General features: G+C 38.4%; 1 protein-coding gene across 2 annotated transcripts in view; it reads right to left on the minus strand.

The window, feature by feature from the left end:
• Positions 1–13,822, minus strand: part of MYBL1 (MYB proto-oncogene like 1) — a 37,255-nt gene extending 23,433 nt beyond the window's left edge. Inside the window, exons 1-4 of one of the 2 annotated variants that reach the window (XM_019974101.2) lie at positions 13,179–13,822; positions 3,976–4,081; positions 3,578–3,649; positions 2,060–2,152 (exon numbers count right to left, since the gene is read on the minus strand). In XM_019974101.2, the coding sequence (XP_019829660.1) occupies positions 2,060–2,152; positions 3,578–3,649; positions 3,976–4,081; positions 13,179–13,198 (291 nt within the window). In that variant the 5' untranslated portion in view covers positions 13,199–13,822. The remainder of the gene's footprint in view (positions 1–2,059; positions 2,153–3,577; positions 3,650–3,975; positions 4,082–13,178) is intronic. The other variant, XM_019974100.2, reaches the window with a different exon arrangement.
• Between the last annotated feature and the right edge of the window lie 7,034 nt (positions 13,823–20,856).

The following is a 20,856-nucleotide window of genomic DNA, read 5'->3' on the forward strand; positions in this document are numbered from 1 at the left end:
AAGTGAAGAGGAACTAAAGAGCCTCTTGATGAAAGTGAAAGAGGAGAGTGAAGAAACTGGCTTAAAACTCAACTTTCAGAAAACTAAGATCATAGTATCTAGACCCATCACTTCATGGCAAACAGATGGGGAAACAATGGAAACAGTGACAGACTTTATCTTTGGGGTCTCCAAAATCACTGCAGATTGTGACTGCAGTGATGAAATTAAAAGACGCTTGCTCCTTGGAAGAAAAGCTATAACCAACCTAGACAGCATATTAAAAATCAAAGACATTACTTTAGCAATAAAGGTCTGTCTAGTCAAAGCTATGGTTTTTCCAGTAGTCATGCACGGATGTGAGAGTTGGGCTATAAAGCTGAGCACCAAAGAATTGATGCTTTGAACAGTGTGGTGTTGGAGAAGACTCTTGAGAGTCCCTTGGACTGTAAGGAGATCCAACCAGTCCATCCTAAAGGAAATCAACCCTGAATATTCATTGGAAGGACTGAAGCTGAAACTCCAATACTTTGGCCACCTGATGCAAAGAACCAACTCACTGAAAAAGACCCTGATGCTGGGAAAGACTGAAGGCGGGAAGAGAAAGGAACAAAAGAGGGTGAGATGGTTGGATGGCATCACTGCCACGATGGACATGAGTTTGAGTAGGCTCCGGAGTTGGTGATGGACAGGGAAGCCTGGTGTGCTGCAGTCCAAGGGGTCTCAAAGAGTTGGACACAACTGAGTGACTGAACTGACTGTCATGTCATATATATTATGTTGTACATCTGAAACTAATATATAAGTGAAAGTGAAGTCACTGAGTCATGTCCCATTGCCATTTCCTTCTCCAGGAACTAATATATAATTATATCCCAATTTTTATTTTATCTATTGTTTTAGGCCACCCCCTATAGCATGTAGGATCTTAGCTACCCAACCAGGGATCAAATCAGTGTCCCATGCATTGGGAGTGTGGAGTCTCAACCACTGGATCGCCAGGGAAGTCCCACATACCTCAATTTTTAAAAAGCACTACCTTGATAGAATCTTAAAACATAACTCAAGAATGCTATTTTAAATGCATTAAATCCAAACCACAAGTATAATTAAAAAAAAAATTTTGCTAAAAATATTCCTTCAGCATTTGCCAAGTTCAAAAATTGATCCCAAACTTATCTAAATACAAGGTATTAAAGAGACCTGTAAATTAAATTGTTTCATACAAAATTAATATGAAATAACAGTAAAATGTTGAGACTTAAAGATTTTCTACTCTTACATTTTTTTTAATGCTTAGCTGAAAGCCAAATAAATCATTTTGGAAGCAGGAAGGATTTATAGTTACTGTCTATTCATTACTTTCTTTCTCAAACTGAAAGGATATAAATCACACATTTTAAAACCTACCATTGGCTACCAAGTAAATCAGATCAGTTCTGAGCCTAGTGAATTTTTTTTTTTTTGAGTGGCAGTAAAAATGCTCTAATTTTCCAACTACATTAATAACATGATGCCATAAAGAGCATGAACTAAAGGGTAATTCTCAGAAGAGGACAGTAACTCTCCCATTCTTCTCATACTTTCATAACACAAAGAATTACCTTGGTTTTGAATCCTCTAGCTCTCTGGGAACACGATGATAAGATATCTGTCTTATATGGGAGCCCATTTTAGGTTAAGAGGGAAAGTTAAAGAATAACTTCCTTATACCTCAAGTTTTCAGATAAAATAAGAATAAAATTAAATTGTTTTTAAAATGCTAACTGAATTTTCAGTAAGAAACTATGCCCTAAATGTCGCTAACCTAAGCTCTAAAAAGGTGACTAAGCTGACAGTATTTTTTATTCTACAAACCAAACTTGCAGACAGCAAAAGCTATATTATATTACAGTTGGTTCGACTCAATTCTGAAAAAACTACATCTCAAAATACTCAATTTTCAATGTTAGTGCAAGCAGTCCCCAGAGAACAAATCCAGGTGATTAAAACATGTATTTATGTGACCCAAAACCAATGTATTAGTAAGGAAAAAAAGCAAGTCCACCTACACAGTGAAAATAAAGAATATGAACGTTACCCTCTGATCTTCTTCTTTAGTCCAGGGACCCTTTATCAATTCTGGATTTAAAACTTTCTGCCACCGATGTTGGCATTGAAAATCAGAACGATTCTGAAAGAATTTAGATGATTTTGTTATTGAACAACTGTCTTCCAAACTTTCACAACCTTAAGAAGAAAGTTTCCAGGAATAATATATTCAATAGCATTCTCTAAAACTGCAGTATTTATTTTATATGCCTATTATCCCAATTCATTTTTAATTAAAGTTGTCAGCATTGCTTAGAGTATAAATAAAAATTATATATTTGAAATTAAAATTATTTATCTCTATACCCTGCCTGATAACACAGCAAAAAAGCAAAACAACACAGATATTAACATAAAGAAATGTGCTGATGAATAAAAGGGAGTAAACAGACAACTAAACAATGTAGACGTACAAACTCAAACAGCATAGCAGCCTGGATTCATAGAGTATAGCAGTACCTAACTCTACACAATTAAAAAAAAAACCCAAAAGGCACTACTAGACTACTGCATGGTATTTAAAGGATGTTTATAAATGATAACTCCAAGTTATCAAGAAAAATCTAAATATATCCAGATTGATATACATTATATATCAGTTAAATATTTAAGCACTGAAGTTCAAAAGGAAAATGAAATTTACCACGGTAAAGCCTTATGTAGAAACATGTCAAACTTTAAAAATGATTAATAAGTGTAGCCTTATTTTTAGTCAATTCATGACCTAGTAAGTCCGGTGTATTACAAGGATAATACTAATAACACAACTTTTCTTTTAGTGATTTGGTTTCTAAAGATATTAGTTCATATACAGGATTACAGATAATTTTGAAGGACATAAATACAAATACTGTATTTAACCACAGGTCTCTCCTGATGCCTAGTGGACTTGTTTTTATTCATACTGAGCGTCTTCATGTATAGCTTCGGTACATCAATGCTGATTCACTTTAAGGTTATCATTTTCTCAAAATAATCAGGTTGTTCTTGTACGTCCTGGTAACATTTCTCTGTTGACTATATTTGCTGTTATACCACTGACGTTAAACTGATAAAGCTAATGTATGCAGCTTTTCTAATTTAGATTCTATTTATTGAACATGTGCTAAATGTAAGGCACTGTGCCAAACATCCTATACGTTACTTCTAATTCTCACAGCAACATAGCTTCTTCTGGTTTTATTAGTTACCAAAAGTATTTCAATAGATTTAACTTCTCTCAAAATGTTTTAACATTGATTAGCAAATATTTATAAAGCCCTATCCAAAGTTGGTATCATTTTTGCTTTAGGTCAGCCATCTTTTTAGGTCCCCAGATAAACTAATTACTAAAAAAAAAAAAACAGACTTTCTAAGTTTCCAACTGTAGGAAGAGCAGAACAAAACAGTTGTTTTTAGGACAGGAACCTAAATCTAAAATAACATAGACACATTTCTGAAAAACAGCAAATGTAACCCCTTGGCCTAAATCATTAGTGTTAGCAGTATGAGAGAGTGTTTCACTTACTTGAAGATGACTAGCAATTAGAGTCCAATCATCAGTTCCATGTTGTTCAACCAACTTCTTTAACTTGTCATCCTATTAAGACAGGTTTATGAAAATGAAAAAGCTTTCCCTCACCCTATTCCCCTATTCCTGAATACACTGTCCAATTCTTTCACGTCATATCTGGTGGCCATTTTTAGAAACACTGAAGCCATTATCACACATGTTCTCCCGTTTACTAAACTAATTCTGTCAGTCTCAACATCAACCCACTCTTTATGTATGGTTGAAGAAGAAAAATGTGCAAGTTAGCTGAGGGATAACTTTTCTCATGTTGTGTTTTTAAGTATCTTTAATACATATCTTATTAATCAAGAAATACAAGTATGGAATTAGTAAACCATATTACACATAATCACCTCGTCTCTTGTCCATTTTACTCTGTTCCAGAGTTTCTTCAACCCTTTTTGTTGTGGTACTTCATAATCATGATCAGCATACTGAAGGTCATCATCCTCATCCTCACTGAAAACAACACAATTTGAAATCAAGATTTTTATTTAAATATGTGAATTCAATCACTAAATCTGAACACATAGATACAACTAAATAAGCCACTCAGACTAGCAGACATATGTCCAATGAGATTATTCAAAGTATAAAAATATTAACAGTCACAAAATGGACAGGAGCTATAGTGCTTACTGATACCAGAGGAATGAAGCTAGATATGTCAGCAAGGGCCAAGTGATAACCTTTACGTCATGCTAAGGAGTTCGGCCTTTATTCTTAATCTGATCTTTAACCTACAGAGTTAAAGGAATTTAAGTAAAGGAGCAAAAGACAAATATCTTGTGTTTCAGAAAAAAATCACTGGCAGGAATGTGGAGAGATGGAGGAAGATCAATTAGTGATCTTTCACAAGAATCCAAAAAGAAATTATTAGGGCCTGGCAATGATAATGGTAAAATACAAAACACAGTCAGTTAAAAGACATAATGTAAGATATGAGCCATTTACAACACCAACAGCAAAAAAGTTAAAATATGTAGAAATAATTTGAATATACAAGATCAAGATATAGTCAACTACAAAACACTATCAGGAGACACAGAACAAATGAAAAAACAATCAGACCACATTCTTGGGCATGAAAACAATATTACAGAAGTCCATTCTCTGTAAATTAATTCATAAACTTAAATTAAATGAATAAAAATACCAATAGATTTTCAGAGGAACACAGACAAGCTGATTCTATAGTTCATATAGAAAAACAAACAAGCAGTAATACCCAGAAAAGCTCTAAAAAGAGAGAGAGAAAGAGAATTAGTACTACCAAATACCAGAAAATACTGCAGAGAAACAATAAATACTCCTCAAATCAATGGAACAGAATATTCAGAAAAAAACCTCACATGGGAATTTCATCAATTATAATATCAATCAGTGTGATAAAGATGGACTTTTCAACAAAGGTAAGACAGTGGGTAGTTATTTTAAAAACAAACCTTAAGTCCTACTTTAAAATAAAAGAATTCAGATGAAGCAAATATTCTACACTTTTAAAAATGAAAACATAACAGTACCTATTACGGTGAAAGTGAAAGTGTTAACTGCTCAGTCCTGTCCAACTCTTTGCAACCCAATGGATTGTAGCCTGGTAGGCCCCTTTGTCCATGAATTCTCCAGGCAAGAATATTGGAGTGGGTTGCCATTTCCTTTTCCAGGGGATCTTCCAGATCCAGGGATTGAACCCGGGTCTCCTGCATTGCAGGCAGAATCTTTACTGTTGGAGCTACCAGGGAAGCCCTATTAGTTCTACCTTTTAGGGTAGAATTATTTTTTATATCCTTGAGTAGAAGAGATCTAAATGGACAAAAACCGAGAAACCATAAAAGAATAAACCAACTAAGGTCATGATAGTACCAACAGAAAGACACACATAAAACTGAGAAAAAAGTATAAACAAAAGGATTTTGTTCAACTGATCAATATGAGACATGGGAAGAAGATTCAAGGACAACTCCAAATTTCTGGCTTTGGAAACACAGAACTATCTGCTGAGATAAGGAATAGAAGGAGAAAAAGAACTTTGGGAAGGAAAAGGGAATGAGGAGAGTAAGTAGTTTGAACTGATTTCAAGGTACTTGAGAAATACACAGGTGGATACTACATGTATCTACAAAGCATTGTCCAGTAGAAACATAATGCAAGCCACCTAAGTAATTTATTAAGCAACCACAGTTTAAAAAAACAGGTGAAATTAATTTTAATAAGAAATAATACTTAACCCAATCTATTTTTAAGTGATCAATTCAACATGTAATCAACATAATCACAAAATGTTTTACATTCTTTTCTTCTTAAGTCTTTGAAATCTGGCATGCATTGTCCAGGAGAAAAGAGAGCCAGAGGCAAAAGAGAAAAATAACAAGAAGATGAAGCTGATAGAAACAGCCCGGGAGCAACAAGTGAATTCCTAGCTTCAGACACAGGTAACCAGAAAAACAAAAATAAAATTTTTTAGATGTAATAAAATAAAAAGTACACAGCAATTCAGACTAGTAGTACATCAAGAGCTCAACAGCCACATGTGACCAGTGGCTCTCCTATTGGGCAGAGCAGATCTTGAAGATAACTGGGCATGTGGATCTTCTGCTCATCTCTAGGTCTAGGGGATACTTAGTTTTGGCAATCACTAGCACACAGACAAAAGTTAAAGCCACGAGAGCACAAAACTCTAGAAAAGAGAGCAGGTCTTAATGATAAACTGAATTAGAGAATTCTGAGTAGTCAGTGGACTGAACCAAGATATGAACATCTGAAAATAACATGAGCTAATATTTATTTAACCTTTCTGAGTAACAGACATTGTGGAAAATGAAGGCCTAGATTTAATATATACTGTTTACAGAGCCTTTGCAGGAACTTCTAATTTCCTTGATTTGTCAATTACATCTGACCAAAAATTATCTGACCAAACAAGATACCAAAATCCCCCAACTAGCTATGACACCTAACTGCTTCTCTAGTTCAATGCACGTCAGTATTTCAATCCTTTCTCCTCTAAAGCCAATGCCTATTTAATAATCTGCCACTCCTACATTTCCATATATGATTATTTTGATAAACTATGCTAAAAATAAAAGCACAGGCTTAATTAAAGAAATACCTGTTATTTGCAGCCATCTTCAGCTATCGGAAATATCACCTGATTAATGATGATTAAATTGTTAAGTTGGAGATGGTTCAGGATGCAATGACTTCATAAATTTCTAAGGCGGCTATTAAACCTGATAAAACACCATACTGAAGCTTACTGTCCACTATATGCACTCATGGCATCTATGCTTCCCATCCAAACAACTCAGGAGTGCAAAGACCACGTCTAATACGTTCACCTCTCTGTACCAAGTCCGAGACTTGACCATTCAAATAACTGTAAAATTACTGAATGATTGCTTATGCTTTCACCTCCTCCAACTATTCTGTATTCCAAAATTACCTCACTCTTTCCCAACCCAATCAAAACTTCCACCTCCCTCAATACAGGTGATCTCAAATTGATATGAGAGAAAAAAAACAACAACCTTTTTTGTTAAACAAAATACCTCTAGGAGGAGGTGAAAAATACTCCCATAAAAAGAACTTTCAAAATCCAAATACACCGCCAAGTGGTAGAATTTTAAGAAGCATAAACCTGCTGAAACAAATGTAAAGAAAATATTCAGTACAGAAAGTGTTCTTTGAGGTATCTACCAATACAGCCTAACCTTTCCTACAACTGTCCCCCGCAACATTAACACTTCCAGCCTTCCCAAACAGCCCTCAGTTATGGTTTTTACAGGTTCCCTCTTTTATTCACTTTTCTCAGACCCCAACAGCTTCCCCAACAGCATATTTTAAAATTATGGTTTAAAAATTAGGTTATTTGAAAATAACTTTAAATTTGGGGACTCATTCATATAAACTTTGATTATTCACAAAAATACCTACATTAATCTGTACAAAATTCACTGTAAGGTTCTTAACAAAACATTTTAAAGATATGCGTCCAAAAATGTTGTTTTGGTCAAAAGACTAGTTTCCAAGGAATGATCTTTCTGAAAACGTGTTCATTTTAACTTTAAAAATCTGCCTTATTTTTTAACCACATACTTGATTTGTGAGAAATTTGTGTTTCTACAAGAGGTTTCATTATCTGTTTTGCAAAAGCATGGCCATCATGTTCAGGAAGCTGGGTTTTTTGAGTGGTTGAGTGTGAGAGAGGATTAAAGCAGAATTCTTAGAATCCATCTCTCTACCACTGGGGCTTTCCTAGAATTTATCTACCTAACTACTTCTTGGTGCAAGCATTAAGTTATTTCTGTATTATTTATATAATTGTTAAAAGGATGATAAAACTTTCAAGTAAGCGTGACAGAAAAGATCCTAGGAAATTATCACTAGTTACTCCTTGGAAGGAAAGTTATGGCCAACCTAGACAGCATATTAAAAAGCAGAGACATTACTTTGTCAACAAAGGTCTGTCTAGTCAAGGCTATGGTTTTTCCAGTGGTCATGTATGGATGTGAGAGTTGGACTATAAAGAAAGCTGAGCGCTGAAGAATTGATGCTTTTGAACTGTGGTGTTGGAGAAGACTCTCAAGAGTCCCTTGGAGTGCAAGGAGATCCTACCAGTCCATCTTAAAGGAGATCAGTCCTGGGTGTTCATTGGAAGGACTGATGTTGAAGCTGAAACTCCAATACTTTGGCCACCGCATGCGAAGAGTTGACTCATTGGAAAAGACCCTGATGCTGGGAAAGATTGACGGCAGGAGAAGGGGACGACAGAGGATGAGATGGTTGGATGGCATCACCAACTCGATGGACGTGGGTTTGGGTGGACTCTGGGAGTTGGTGATGGACAGGGAGGTCTGGCGTGCTACGGTTCATGGGATCGCAAAGAGTCAGACATGACTGAGTGAACTGAACTGAACTGAACAACATAAAGATGCCTAAGGATGTCTACGCTTTGCAAAGAAAACTGGGAAGGGATAAAACCCCACAAATAACATCACCAATGTTCTACTTTTACCACTTAACAGTGAAAAAGTTTCACTGCTTAATAATGGTTGAAGTGAACTGAAGTGAAAGTTGCTCAGTCGTGTCTGACTCTGAGACCCCATGGACTATACAGTTCCTGGAATTCTCCAGGCCAGAATACTGGAGTGGGTGGTAGCCTTTCCCTTCTCCAGGGTATCTCCCCAACCCAGGGATCGAACCCGGGTTCATTGCAGGCAGATTCTTTACCAACTGAGCTATCAGGGAACCCTTAATAATGGTTAGACACCTTCAAAACATTAGACACCACCAAAACAAATCATATTTCATTTGCTTTATTTCTCTGATTTTTATTTCATTTTTTAGTATTTCTGTATTGTAGCAATCAATGTTAGCAATATCTAATAGCTAAATAAAGTCAACTTTCTACTATCTATCTATAAATAGATAAACCATTTCTAAGCCTAGAGTGACTAATCTAGAAGACAGTAAAAATAGGTGAAATTATTTCTCCAGTCACAAGGCATAAATAGAAGAGGAATTTGGTCTCTGAATCTCTCTCCAGGAATTGGTTTCCAGAATCATTCTGCCAGTTTTATTTTTTAAGTCAAAGAAAATATTTATTCTGTAACTGTCTAATATGTAACCTAAGTACTATGTTCAAAAACTTTTGTAGATTATGAACAAAGCGATTAGGGTAGTTATGAAACAGCAAAAGGAAGCACACACGCACACACACAAAAATATTATGACTCATTAGACCAGGAAAATTGTTTAAAAGTAATTCTACACTGGGGTTAAGCTAATAGGATGTGATACTCATAACTTTCCCTGTGAAATAATACACAAACTATTCACACTTGGCAACATCAAGATAAAACATTCAAGAGAAGTTCAATTTTAAAGGACATCAATAAAAAATAAAAATAAAAAATAAAAAAAAGGACATCAATTATTCTACCTGAAAAGATTAAAATGAGGTGTGCCAAAGGAAGAATTTGAAATTGTTCAAAATTTATTTTATTTGAATAGAAACTACAGATTTGAAATTAAGAGAATTATCAGTAGTTCTATAAAATTTTTTCTAGCAAAACCACTTCAACTTGACAGTTTAATTTTAAATTAAACTGCATCAAGCCTAAATATTTTTATCATAATCAAAAAATACATCTTTATTATACTGTCTTGACAGGATAACTGTGTATTTGCATTTTTTTAAGTTCAATCAAATTCAAGGCCTGAAAATTTACCAGCTTGATTTAGTAAAGTGAAATCAGGCCACCCAGTGGTTAACATGATGTACTGCATACATGAATATCTTAATTTCAAATCTAGACTGCAACCTAGCATTATTATAGTAAGACAAATTGGACTTCATCTGACCATGAATAGCAATAATGAAATATATACTGAAGGGAGTTCTACCTAGTGATCCATAAACAAAAACAATGCGAGAACATTTCTATTTTATTCCACTAGCATGTGTATATTTTTAAATGAAGAAAGATGATTACAAAGAGTTCAAAATAGGAAATATATTAAAAGACTTATAGACCACAAAATCCAAACCTCTTATATTGAGACAAAAAACTGGGATATAGAGTTTACTTGCTTTCTCCAAATATTATTGCTAATTACAAAGTTGATTAAACATATCAGTTCTCATATTCCAGTATTCTTTCACCCATGACACCCATCTCACTAGAAGCAACACAGTAAAATTGCTTCCTACGCACACGCATACCCCATGGAAAAATATCTTCTAATTCAAGAGAGTTGGCTTTTGTCTTTCCAGTTTACTGTAGTTGCCAGTCATCTCAAGGGTAAAAACCTGAATCTGTTACTACTTAAATACATCTTCTAGCTTCTAAATGACATTTCTTTAAGCTAATTTTTAAGAGTGGAACTGGCTTTTAAAATCTAAAATTACTTACTTAATACATAAGTATGGTTAAAAATCACGTACACATTAATAACATATATACCAATTTTAGTACTGCCTGTAAATTATGTCATTATAACCCCCAAAGGGACCTAAAACTATTTAAAGTCACAACACTAAATAAACTTTTTCCTCTATGTCAATCCAGACCAGAGATACTACAGCTATCTTAAACAATGATTAAAAGAGCTAATATCCTTCAGCTGTTTCTCCGGGAGGTAACAGTTTTTTACTTTTTTTTTTCAGATCATACAGGAAAGGTTATTACAGGATTTATGCCTATAGTCTTATGCAAAACTTTTATACAGCAAAGTATAGTTTTCAATCAAACAGTTCAATGGTTGTATAGTGGAGACTTCAAAGTGACTGACTCATGTCCTTTCTCATTCAACTATAAATTAGATTCATAGGTAAAGGCATGAGACTATGCTGAATAAAGATTATTTATCCTTCAAAACATTTCACATTTTATTTTTTCTAGGGCAAATAAGTCATATTTACATATACAAGAAATAGAATTCAAAGAACAAAACACATTCAAGGATAAAGGCCCTAAGAAATACACCATTCAGAAATGATAGTTTCTCACATCTACCCGTATATTCACATAGGGAGTGTAGCTTCACTACATTTAATTACTCCAGACTTATGACTCTTTCAATCATTCTGTAATACATTTCAATTAATTTATACAGCTGACAGGAATAAAAGTCAGTAGTACAATTAATATTTAGATCTCAAAGCTCACAATATTGTCAATAAAACAAAATAACTTACACCAGCAAATTAATCATGAAATCGCTTTCTTCTTAGCCTATTATTATGAAGCATACACAAATTATGGACAAAAAACTAACTGAAGAAGGCAGGGTTCTGACATTCAAGCATCCATGTCTAACCATAACTAACTGCTGATGATAGCATTAGCCAAGAAACTGTTTCAATTAAGATTAACATCAATACAGACAAGCAGATAATGCCACACACTGTATACAAACTCCTGTTACTGAGTTGACAATATTCGTTTGTCACCTTGCTTAAAGAAGGTATGTTTAAAAATACAAAAGAAAAGGCCTAAATCAATACTTCAGTAATTATAGTTACAGGAGCTTTTAATATCTATCTTTTCTGAAGACTGAGAAGTCAGTCAGGTCCTTAATGTTCTAGAGCAGTAATTCTCACCTGGGTGATTTTGCCCTTCAACAGACATTCGGTGGTAATGTCTGAAGACATTTTTTGATTGTCACACCTGGGGAAATGAGGTGTTACTGACATCCATGGGACAGAGGCCAGGGATGCTGCTAGACATTCTACAAAGCACAGGACAGCACTCCCCACTGCCCCCACCACTGCCTTCCCAATACAAAGAATTATCTGATCCCAAGTATCAACAGTGTCTAAGTTGAAAATCCTCTACAAGAGAAGTGTGTGTGTTTGTTCCACTTCAAAAGTTTGATCTCTTCTGTAGTTGGTACAAAATAATAATCTAATAGGGACTTAATTACATTCTATGCTGATTTCTGCAAAAATACCTTACAGACAGCAGATCCTTAATAAATGAATAGAGCAACAAATACTATGGTGTGACTGTTGACAATTTTTAACAGACATCTGCAATGAATGAAGTTACTACTAAATTTCAACTTGGGAAAAACACTTCTAGTTGAGACTTTGAAGTTGTGGATCCAGATGAAACTGTTTGGAAACGCTGTCAAACAACTTTTCATATTTACTGAATAATACTGACAACTAAAAGACACCCTAGTGTTTTTTGTCATATGAGTGATTCCTACACACTAAGTCTACGAGTAGCTACTACAGTGACCTTTAAATAAAACCGAAATGCATAAATTCATCCTAGCAAGTTTTCCAAAACCACCACCACCAAAGAAATGCCCTACCTCTATGCAACCCTCAAGTACAGTCAGAGTCCAACGGACACACAAAATATTAAGTGAATCAAACACATTGTTTTATTTTAAGATCAAGTTACTGGTGTTAACAGTGTGACATCTTCCCAGTAGAAGGAAACTGCGACCATGGGTATGGTAATCACAGTAGACATCAAAAAAGTACTCTCTCCTCAGCTATATCTCAGAGGACTTCCACACCTTTCAAGGTAGCAGAGGGGTCCCCAACCCAGGTATATCACAGAGCCCGTTTGTAACTGGCTCAGGAATCCAGAGAGTAAGAGGCCCTAGGAACAGCATTTTCAGGCCGTCCGGGTAGGACACCACCACCTCCCGGTGCGGAGCGTATTCCCTGAAAGCGCACCGACTTACCTGCCAACAAATCCCAAGAAGTGGCTGTGGGACAGTGGGGAGCTGGACATATGCTGGGGGAGAATCGACTCCAAGGAGCCGCCTGGGCATCTGTAACTCACTTTCTGAGTCCGAAATGCCCTGGTCCCCAACTCTCCACACGTCACGGCTGCGCTCTGGCCAGCGGGCCGAGGCGGCTGTAGCGCAGCGGGAAGGAAAACTTCTGCCCCGGCCTCGGAGGGCCCAGGTAGGCGCGGGGGGGTGGGGTGGGGGAGGTGGGGTGGGGGGGGGTGGGGGGGGACTCAGAGGGAAAGGAAAGGGAATCTGAGCCGAGGCTGTGCCCACAGGCCTGGGCGAAAGGGATGTCACCCACCTGCGCGACCTCTTCGCCATCCTTCAAGTACCGCATAGGCGCGGGCTGGGCGGGGACGCGGGTCAGCCTCCTCCAGCCTCGGGCGAATGCTCCTTCTCCCCGACCCTCCCCCGCCGCTTCCCTCGCTCCCGCTCCGAGGCCGACCGAGTGCGGAACGCAGGTCCCCGGCAGGGCAGGACGGAGGGACGGAGGGGCGGACCGCGACCCGCCCCCGGCCCGCAGCTCTGCTTCTTAGCCCCGGCCCTGCCCGGTCAGGGATGCCCCCAACATGTCAGCAGGCGCGCTCCTGCCCTCCCCTGGCCCCTCCCGCCGCCTCTTAGCCTCCTCGCCTCGGTCCCAGCGCGGCTCTGCCGCGGGCGCCGACCCCCGCCCTCTCCCCGCAGCGGGCAGCTCTGCAGGACTCGTAGTCTCCCTGCAGGGTTTTGTCCGCACCGCCGAATCTCGCGCCCAGCCTCCCTCAAGAGCCGCCGTTTGAATCTGCGCACGCGGCCCCGAACCTCATTGGCTGTGGTGGCCGCACGCGGGGGGACAAGGGCGGGGCGGGGAGAGCGCGCGCGACTGAGGGCGGGGCTGGGGAGCTGGAAGCCGGGACTGGAACTCGCGGGAGTCCGGGAAGGAGCTGGGAGCCAGGGGGTGTGGCCGTGGGCAAGGCTCAAAGGTCTTGCTGTGACAGGACCCGGACCGCGCCGAGCGCCGCACCCGAAGGGGCGGGGCGCCAAGGGCCGCGCTGGGGCCCGCTGGGAAAGTGAGTTCCAGGCTCTCCGAGAGGCGTGTCCGGAAGCGGCAGCCAGAATCCAAGCTTCTCCGGGATCGCGGACGGTGTCTCTGGATGTTGAGCAGTTCCGTTCACCGCAACCTTCTCTCGGCCAAAGCTCCTCAGTTCTCGGGGGCATCCCTCATCACTAGTTAGGAAGCTCAGTCTTTGGATTCGAGATAAACCTAACCATAAAATTTGCGCGGCCGTGACTGTTTAAGCAAAAATGCGAGCTTTTTTTTTTTTTTGCCAGACGTTGTAACTACTGATCTAGTGAAGACTCTGTAGCGGGAAGGAGCAGGAGTGTGACAGGTGAAAAAGTTTTTAGTTGGACACATGGAACGGGAAAGGGAAATAATCCGGGTCTGCGGCTGGCCTTCAAAGTACTTTAATCTCCTCTCCGACTCTTCGGGAAATAACTGCTGCGCTCGGTGAAGGAGCCCTGGTCCAGAAGGAGAATGCAGGAAGACAGGAGCGGACTGGGAATTTCGCCCAGATAAATGAGTAGTCAACGGTAGAAGGTGACCTTCTCTCGCAAGAGAGCCGGGAGGAAGTGGGGAACCGCACTGCAGGACCTTCTAGCAGTTACAACTACTCTAGAGGTTTCAAGTCTAATACCCACGAAATGCTCAGTTCAAGCAGCATGAAAGTAGATTAACTACAGTAACGATTAGAAATGGTAAAGGATGCAAATTTGCAAGGTAACATGCTCTACTGCATAGAGCACGAAACCACATGTTAATATTGTAACAGATTTATATTTTGCTATTTTGAAAATTTACGCATCAGTTTTTGCAAATCAGAGATGCAGGTGCAAATGTGTACTAAGAAGAGCTTGCATGCACTACTTTCAAAACTTAAAAACACCTGGCTTTTTATAGTTCCTTTTTCTCAAAGTATGGATTCTGGTAAGGTAAAACAGCCTTTCTTTCAAATCATTCCTTAGTATGTGGCTAGTTCATTTAAAAAAGAAAACCTAATTTAGAAAGTAATGTCTTTTGAAAACAATGTTTTCTTTACTCCTGGGCCATGCATTACTCCGCTTATTTTCATCCTAACAAGAAACAGAGTTTCTGCTATATTTTAGGCTGTAGTCGGTTTTATACAGAATACTATTTTAGAGCTTGAAGAGAGTTATTTTAGATTTTGACAGCAAAGCGAATTCTTTTCATTTTAGAGATAGAGAAAAATGTAATTCCTCAGAAAGGTAACATTGCAGATTCATGTAAATTAGTTACAAAAAAACAAAATGGGGGCTTCAAGTGGTGCACAGTATTTGAGTACACATACTCAAAGAGTCTGCCTCCAATGCGGGGAGACCCGGGTTCGATCCCTGGGTCGGGAAGATCCCCTGGAGAACGAAATGGTAACCCACTCCAATATTCTTGCCTGGAGAATCCCATGGACAGAGGAGCCTGGCGGGCTACAGTCCACGGGGTCGCAAAGAGTCGGACACGACTGAGCGACTTCACTTCACTTCACTTAAAGATACCATAACCTGTGACTTGTTTTTTTTTTTAATCAAAACGTATCTTTAATAAATTTACTTCTCAAAACTCAATAATGAGAAAAGCAATAAAAAATGGGAAATTAGGGCAGACACTTCACCAAAAAAGATATACAAATGGCAAATAAGTAGCATGGAGAGGTGCTCCACATCATTAATCATTAGAGAAATGCAAAGTAAAAGCTCAGGAGGTACCATTGAACAGCTGTTAGAATGGGAGGGGGAATGCTGTACTAGTGTTGGTGGAAATGAAGAGGCCGAGCAAATATAACTTTCATACATTGCTGATAGGAACGCAAATGAAACAGCCACTTTGGAAAACAGATGTTTACAGTGGCTTTATTTGTAATCACCAAAAGCTGAAAACACAAGGAACATTGTCACACATGTACTCCTCAGCACCCCAGGAGTTCGTTTTGAATAGTCTGTAAATGCTTCCCAAGTCTTTCCACGGAAGTATAGGGAAAAATACCACACGGGCGAAGGCTGGGGACGAGTGCTGGAAATTTCCTTGAAAACTGTCTTAGTTTTAAAAACTCATTTGTAACTATAAAAATGAGTTTTAATTATGTACTGATTTACTTTCTCACTCCAAATCTTTAAATAAATCGCCTCACTATTGCTAATAGTAAATAAATAAGCAGAAGGTACACCATGCTTATCTTTCACATGACTGTACCAGCTTCTTATCCTAGAAAGGCCAAGTACCCCAAAGATTTGCCAGTGTTAGTGTGAAAAGCTTATGCTGGTTTAATATAGTACCTAATACACTGTAGTTTCAATAGAGCTGTATCAACCATTTCCATGATTAGATTTTTGTCTAACTATTGTTAGCTTGTCCAGCCCCTAGAATAGTGATGTACTCAGATGTGCAATATAATTGCAAAATGAATGGAAAAATATAAATTAAGTACATAAGTAAATATGCTTACCAGGATGCAAAATGTACAAATTAAACCAGATTTGAAATACCATTTTATGACTACTGAGGTAGCAAAATTTTTCTAAATCCTGCCAACAAAGTTTGAATAATTCTTTGATGTATTAAAACTGGTGTAATCCTTTTGGAAAGCAGTACAGAGCAAAAGCCATGAATGTGTGCACAGCCTTTGACAAAAATTTAGCTTTAGAAATATAATTCAATACAAGCAAAAAAGATGGGCTTCAATGCTAATAGTATATTCCATTAGAACCCCAGTTTGGAAGCATTCACATTTTTAGACTAGTTTAAATGGTTTGTCAGCAGTAAAAAAAAAAAAAAAAAAAAAAAAAGTATGGCCAGTAAAAAATAGTGTAATATTAAGGCAGTGCCATTAAATGGCTATTACACTACTAGGCCCTCCTTGGTGCTTCACATGCATTAGTCTTAGGTAACATCCACAACTGCTATAATCGTAACAACCCTATGAGATAGTTACTGTTATTTTCATCCACTTTATAAATAAGGAAAATTGGGTACCAAAAGGTTAATTTGTCCAGGGGCATACCTTGACAGAACCAAGATTTAAATTAGAGCCCAAACTCTAAATCACTCTACTACCTTAATATCTATGGGCATTCAACTCTAAGTGTAGTGTAGGTGTAGAGACAGTGTGGTATAGTGCACAGAAATAGCAGCAGAACTGTATAATTAGGATGACGTCATTTACATAAACAAAAACTCAGGGGAGTGTATATGTGAAGATGTGTCTAATAGTCTAGAAGGCAATCTGTGCAGCTCTATGGAAATCACTCCAAACTGTTGAACAGTGTTTTATTTTGCAGAGAGGAATGAAACAGGAACAGAAGAGGCTTTAACTTTTTACCACATGTACTTTTGTATGATTTGACTTTGTTTTTAATCATAAATTCCAGGTTTCTTTTTTAATTAGAAAAAATTAGTTGATGATAAACTCTAAAAATTGCTGAAAATCCTAGAAAGAAATAGAACACATATGGTATATAAAACTTGTTCCAGTATTGATAATGCTAAATAAGCAAGCTTTGGCAGAATAATGAAACCATATATTATGTATTCAATATGAAAACCAAATCAGGTTTTGAACTCTATTTTGAGGGAGCTTCCCTGGTGGTCCAGTGGCTAAGTCTATGTATTCCCAATGCAGGGGCCTAGGTTTGATCTCTGCTCAGGGAACTAGATCCCATATGCCCCAACTAAGAATCCATGTACAGCAACTTAAGACCTGGTGCAACCAAATAAATATTTTTAAAAATAAATCTGTTTTTAATATGTAAATGTATTCTGTACAACGTCTATCTCCCCACTTTACATTTACATTACAAATCTCTACTGTATATTTAGGGTGCTATTTTAAATTTAATGGAAGTTACAAATAGAAACCATACTAACATAAGCAGCTAGAGAATTCTTAGTTTGGCTTTTAAAGGCAAAAAATAAGGGTGGTTGAACTGCAAGAAAGAAATACTATAAGAAAAAAAACATTTTAAAGTATCCCAGTTTCAACTCTGTCTTCCTTGCTTCTATCCTTTTCTGGTAGATAGAATAATGCCCCCCCTACCCTTCCTCGCCCCCCGCCAAAGAATTGATGCTTTTGGACTGTGGTGTTGGAGAAGACTCTTGAGAGTCCGTTGGACTGCAAGGAGATCCAACCAGTCCATCCTAAAGGATATCAGTCCTGGGTGTTCATTGGAAGGACCGATGTTGAAGCTGAAACTCCCAATACTTTGGCCACCTGATGCGAAGAGCTGACTCATTTGAAAAGACCCTGATGCTGGGAAAGATTGAGGGCAGGAGGAGAAGGGGACAACAGAGAGGGAAATGGTTGGATGGCATCACTGACTTGATGGACATGGATTTGGGTGGACTCCAGGAGTTGGTGATGGACAGGGAGGCCTGGCATGCTGTGGTCGATGGGGTCGCAAAGAGTCAGACACGACTGAGTGACTGAACTGAACCCCCCAAATATGTCCACTTCCTTACTCCCAGAACCTGTGAGCATATTACCTTAATGGCAAAAGAGACTTTGCAGATATAATTAAAGATCTTGACAGTTTGGAATATCTACATGGACCTAGTGTAATCACAAATGTCCTTTAAGAGTGGAGGATGTAAGCAGAAGAGTCTGAGAAATTGAAGATGTTACACTGTTAGCTTTAAAAATGAAGAAAAGGGTCATGAGCCCAGGAATGCAAAGAGCTTCTAGGAAGTAGGAAGTCAGGGAAACGGATTCTCCTCGAGGCTCCGGAAAGGAACACAGCCCTGCTAACACCTTGATCTTAGTCCAGGGACATGCTGTCTGTACCTCTGATCTCTAGAACCTTAGAATACTAAGTTTGTATTGTTTTAAGCCACTAAATTTGTGGTGATTTGTTACAGCAGCAGTAATAAAATAAGAGAAATAGGAAACTACCTGCTCTGAAATTTTCAACATTTTTGACCTGGCATAATAAAAATGTTGCTTTCTCTTCAAAAAGTAATCTTTCACAGTGTGTAAATTTTAGCCCTGACTTACAGCAAATGAGCCTACTAGCTGAGGATTTTAAACCAAAGTTAGGAATCCAAGATAAGGGAGAGGGTACTTCCCAAAGGGAAGTCAATTTAGAAAATTTTGGGAAGTCTGTGGTGATTGAAAGTTGTTACTGCCATTCAGACTGCCAGGCCTAGAAACAGAAAAATGAGAGTGAACAAGGAAAAACTATGTTGAGTTCCGGTCAAAGTTCAAACAGGCAGTTAAGTGAAAAACCTGATAATTATTTAAGCCTGGAACCAACTCCTTTTTACTTATAAACCCAAGTATTCAAAGTATGGGGGGATTTTGCACTCTTTTAAAATACACCGACTATACCCAGAAGCACAACTACTATGTAAACCAGGGCAAGACTGTATTTTACTTTATTCAGACTTAAGAGTTGTTTGCCTGTTTTAGAAAATCACACCAGTGAAGGTATTAAGACACTCAAGATTTTAAGACACTAATACAGCCCACCGGTATCTATTTGCAGCTATTGTCTACATATGTATCAGTTGGATTAGTTGTGCTTCAGAGAGGTTTTATTATAAATCTCTTGTTTCTCATAGGTAGAGCACTCAATTGGCTTTTAAAATTATCTGAATTTTATTTCAGTAGGATATAAGGACTAGAATATATTATTATAAAAGGGGGATACTGGCTCCAGGAGTGTTGAAAATATTTATCTAAATATTATCTGAAATCCATTCATATTCCTCTTGTATCTGCAGTATTTTTGTTCTTTCCTTTCAAACATTTTGTGGCGGGGAGGGAAGCTCATATTTCTTAAAACGTGTCTCGACTACCCAATTAGTCTTAAGTCTTTTCACAATCTAACCTTTACCACCATCACACCATTGAAATTGTGGCTGTAAAAGTCACCAACCCCTATTAAAACCAATGGACACTTGAAGAAAGAAATCTGTTTTGCCTGAACTTTCTACAGGATTTGACGTCGTTACTCCCTTTTGCTTGAAACTTTGGAAGGGATGGGCTCATACCCATGTCATTTGTGTCATCAGCATATGCCGCCAGCGAGTGAGACCACGATGACACAGTCACCAGAACAAGACAGTAACAACTGTTAACAGCTTGTAGTAGAATGGAGGTCTTCAGAGGCTCCACGACTGGCCTTAGGTCAGAATGTATTAGTCACAGAGCACAAGACTGTCAGTTCAGATTTCCAATGTTGCGTGTGGTCATAAAGCTCTTGCCTAAAAACTGAAACGCATAACCATTCAGTTTTTAGCTCATTAATTATATACCACAAATAAAGCAAAGCTTAACATAATGTTATGCCCCGAAAGTGAATTCACTCAGTCATGTCCGACTCTTTTGTGACCCCATGGACTGTAGCCTACCAGGCTCTGCTGTCCATGGCATTTTCCAGACAAGAGTACTGGGGTGGGTTGCCATTTCCTTCTCCAGATCTTCCCAACCCAGGGATCAAACTTGGGTCTCCCGAATTGCAGGCAGACTCTTTACTGTCTGAGCCATCAGGGAAGCCCTAGGTATGATTTATCCCATTTAAATGGCAACTGAGCTCGTTACATTGATGAGTAAATAACAGTAATAGTTACACCAGTGAAAGTCACTCAGTTGTGCCCAACTCTGCAACCCCATGGACTATACAGTCCTTGGAATTCTCCAGGCCAGAATACTGAAGTGCGTGGCCATTTCCTTCTCCAGAGAATCTTCCCAACCCAGGGATCAAACCCAGGTCTCCCACATTGCAGGCAGACTCTTCACCAGCTGAGCCACCAGGGAAGCCCTTAGTATGTCAAGCACTGTTCTAATCATCTGATATGTGTTCACTGGTTTTATCCTCACAAAAACTCCAGAAGCAAGTGTTATTATTATCATCCCAGAGATGAAACTGAAGCACAAAGGTCACACAGTAAAGAGATGCCAGGGCTCAGATCTATAAGGCTATTCACTGACTACTAA

Source organism: Bos indicus, chromosome 14, assembly GCF_029378745.1.
Source record: "Bos indicus isolate NIAB-ARS_2022 breed Sahiwal x Tharparkar chromosome 14, NIAB-ARS_B.indTharparkar_mat_pri_1.0, whole genome shotgun sequence".
NCBI classification, from domain to species: Eukaryota; Metazoa; Chordata; class Mammalia; order Artiodactyla; family Bovidae; genus Bos; species Bos indicus.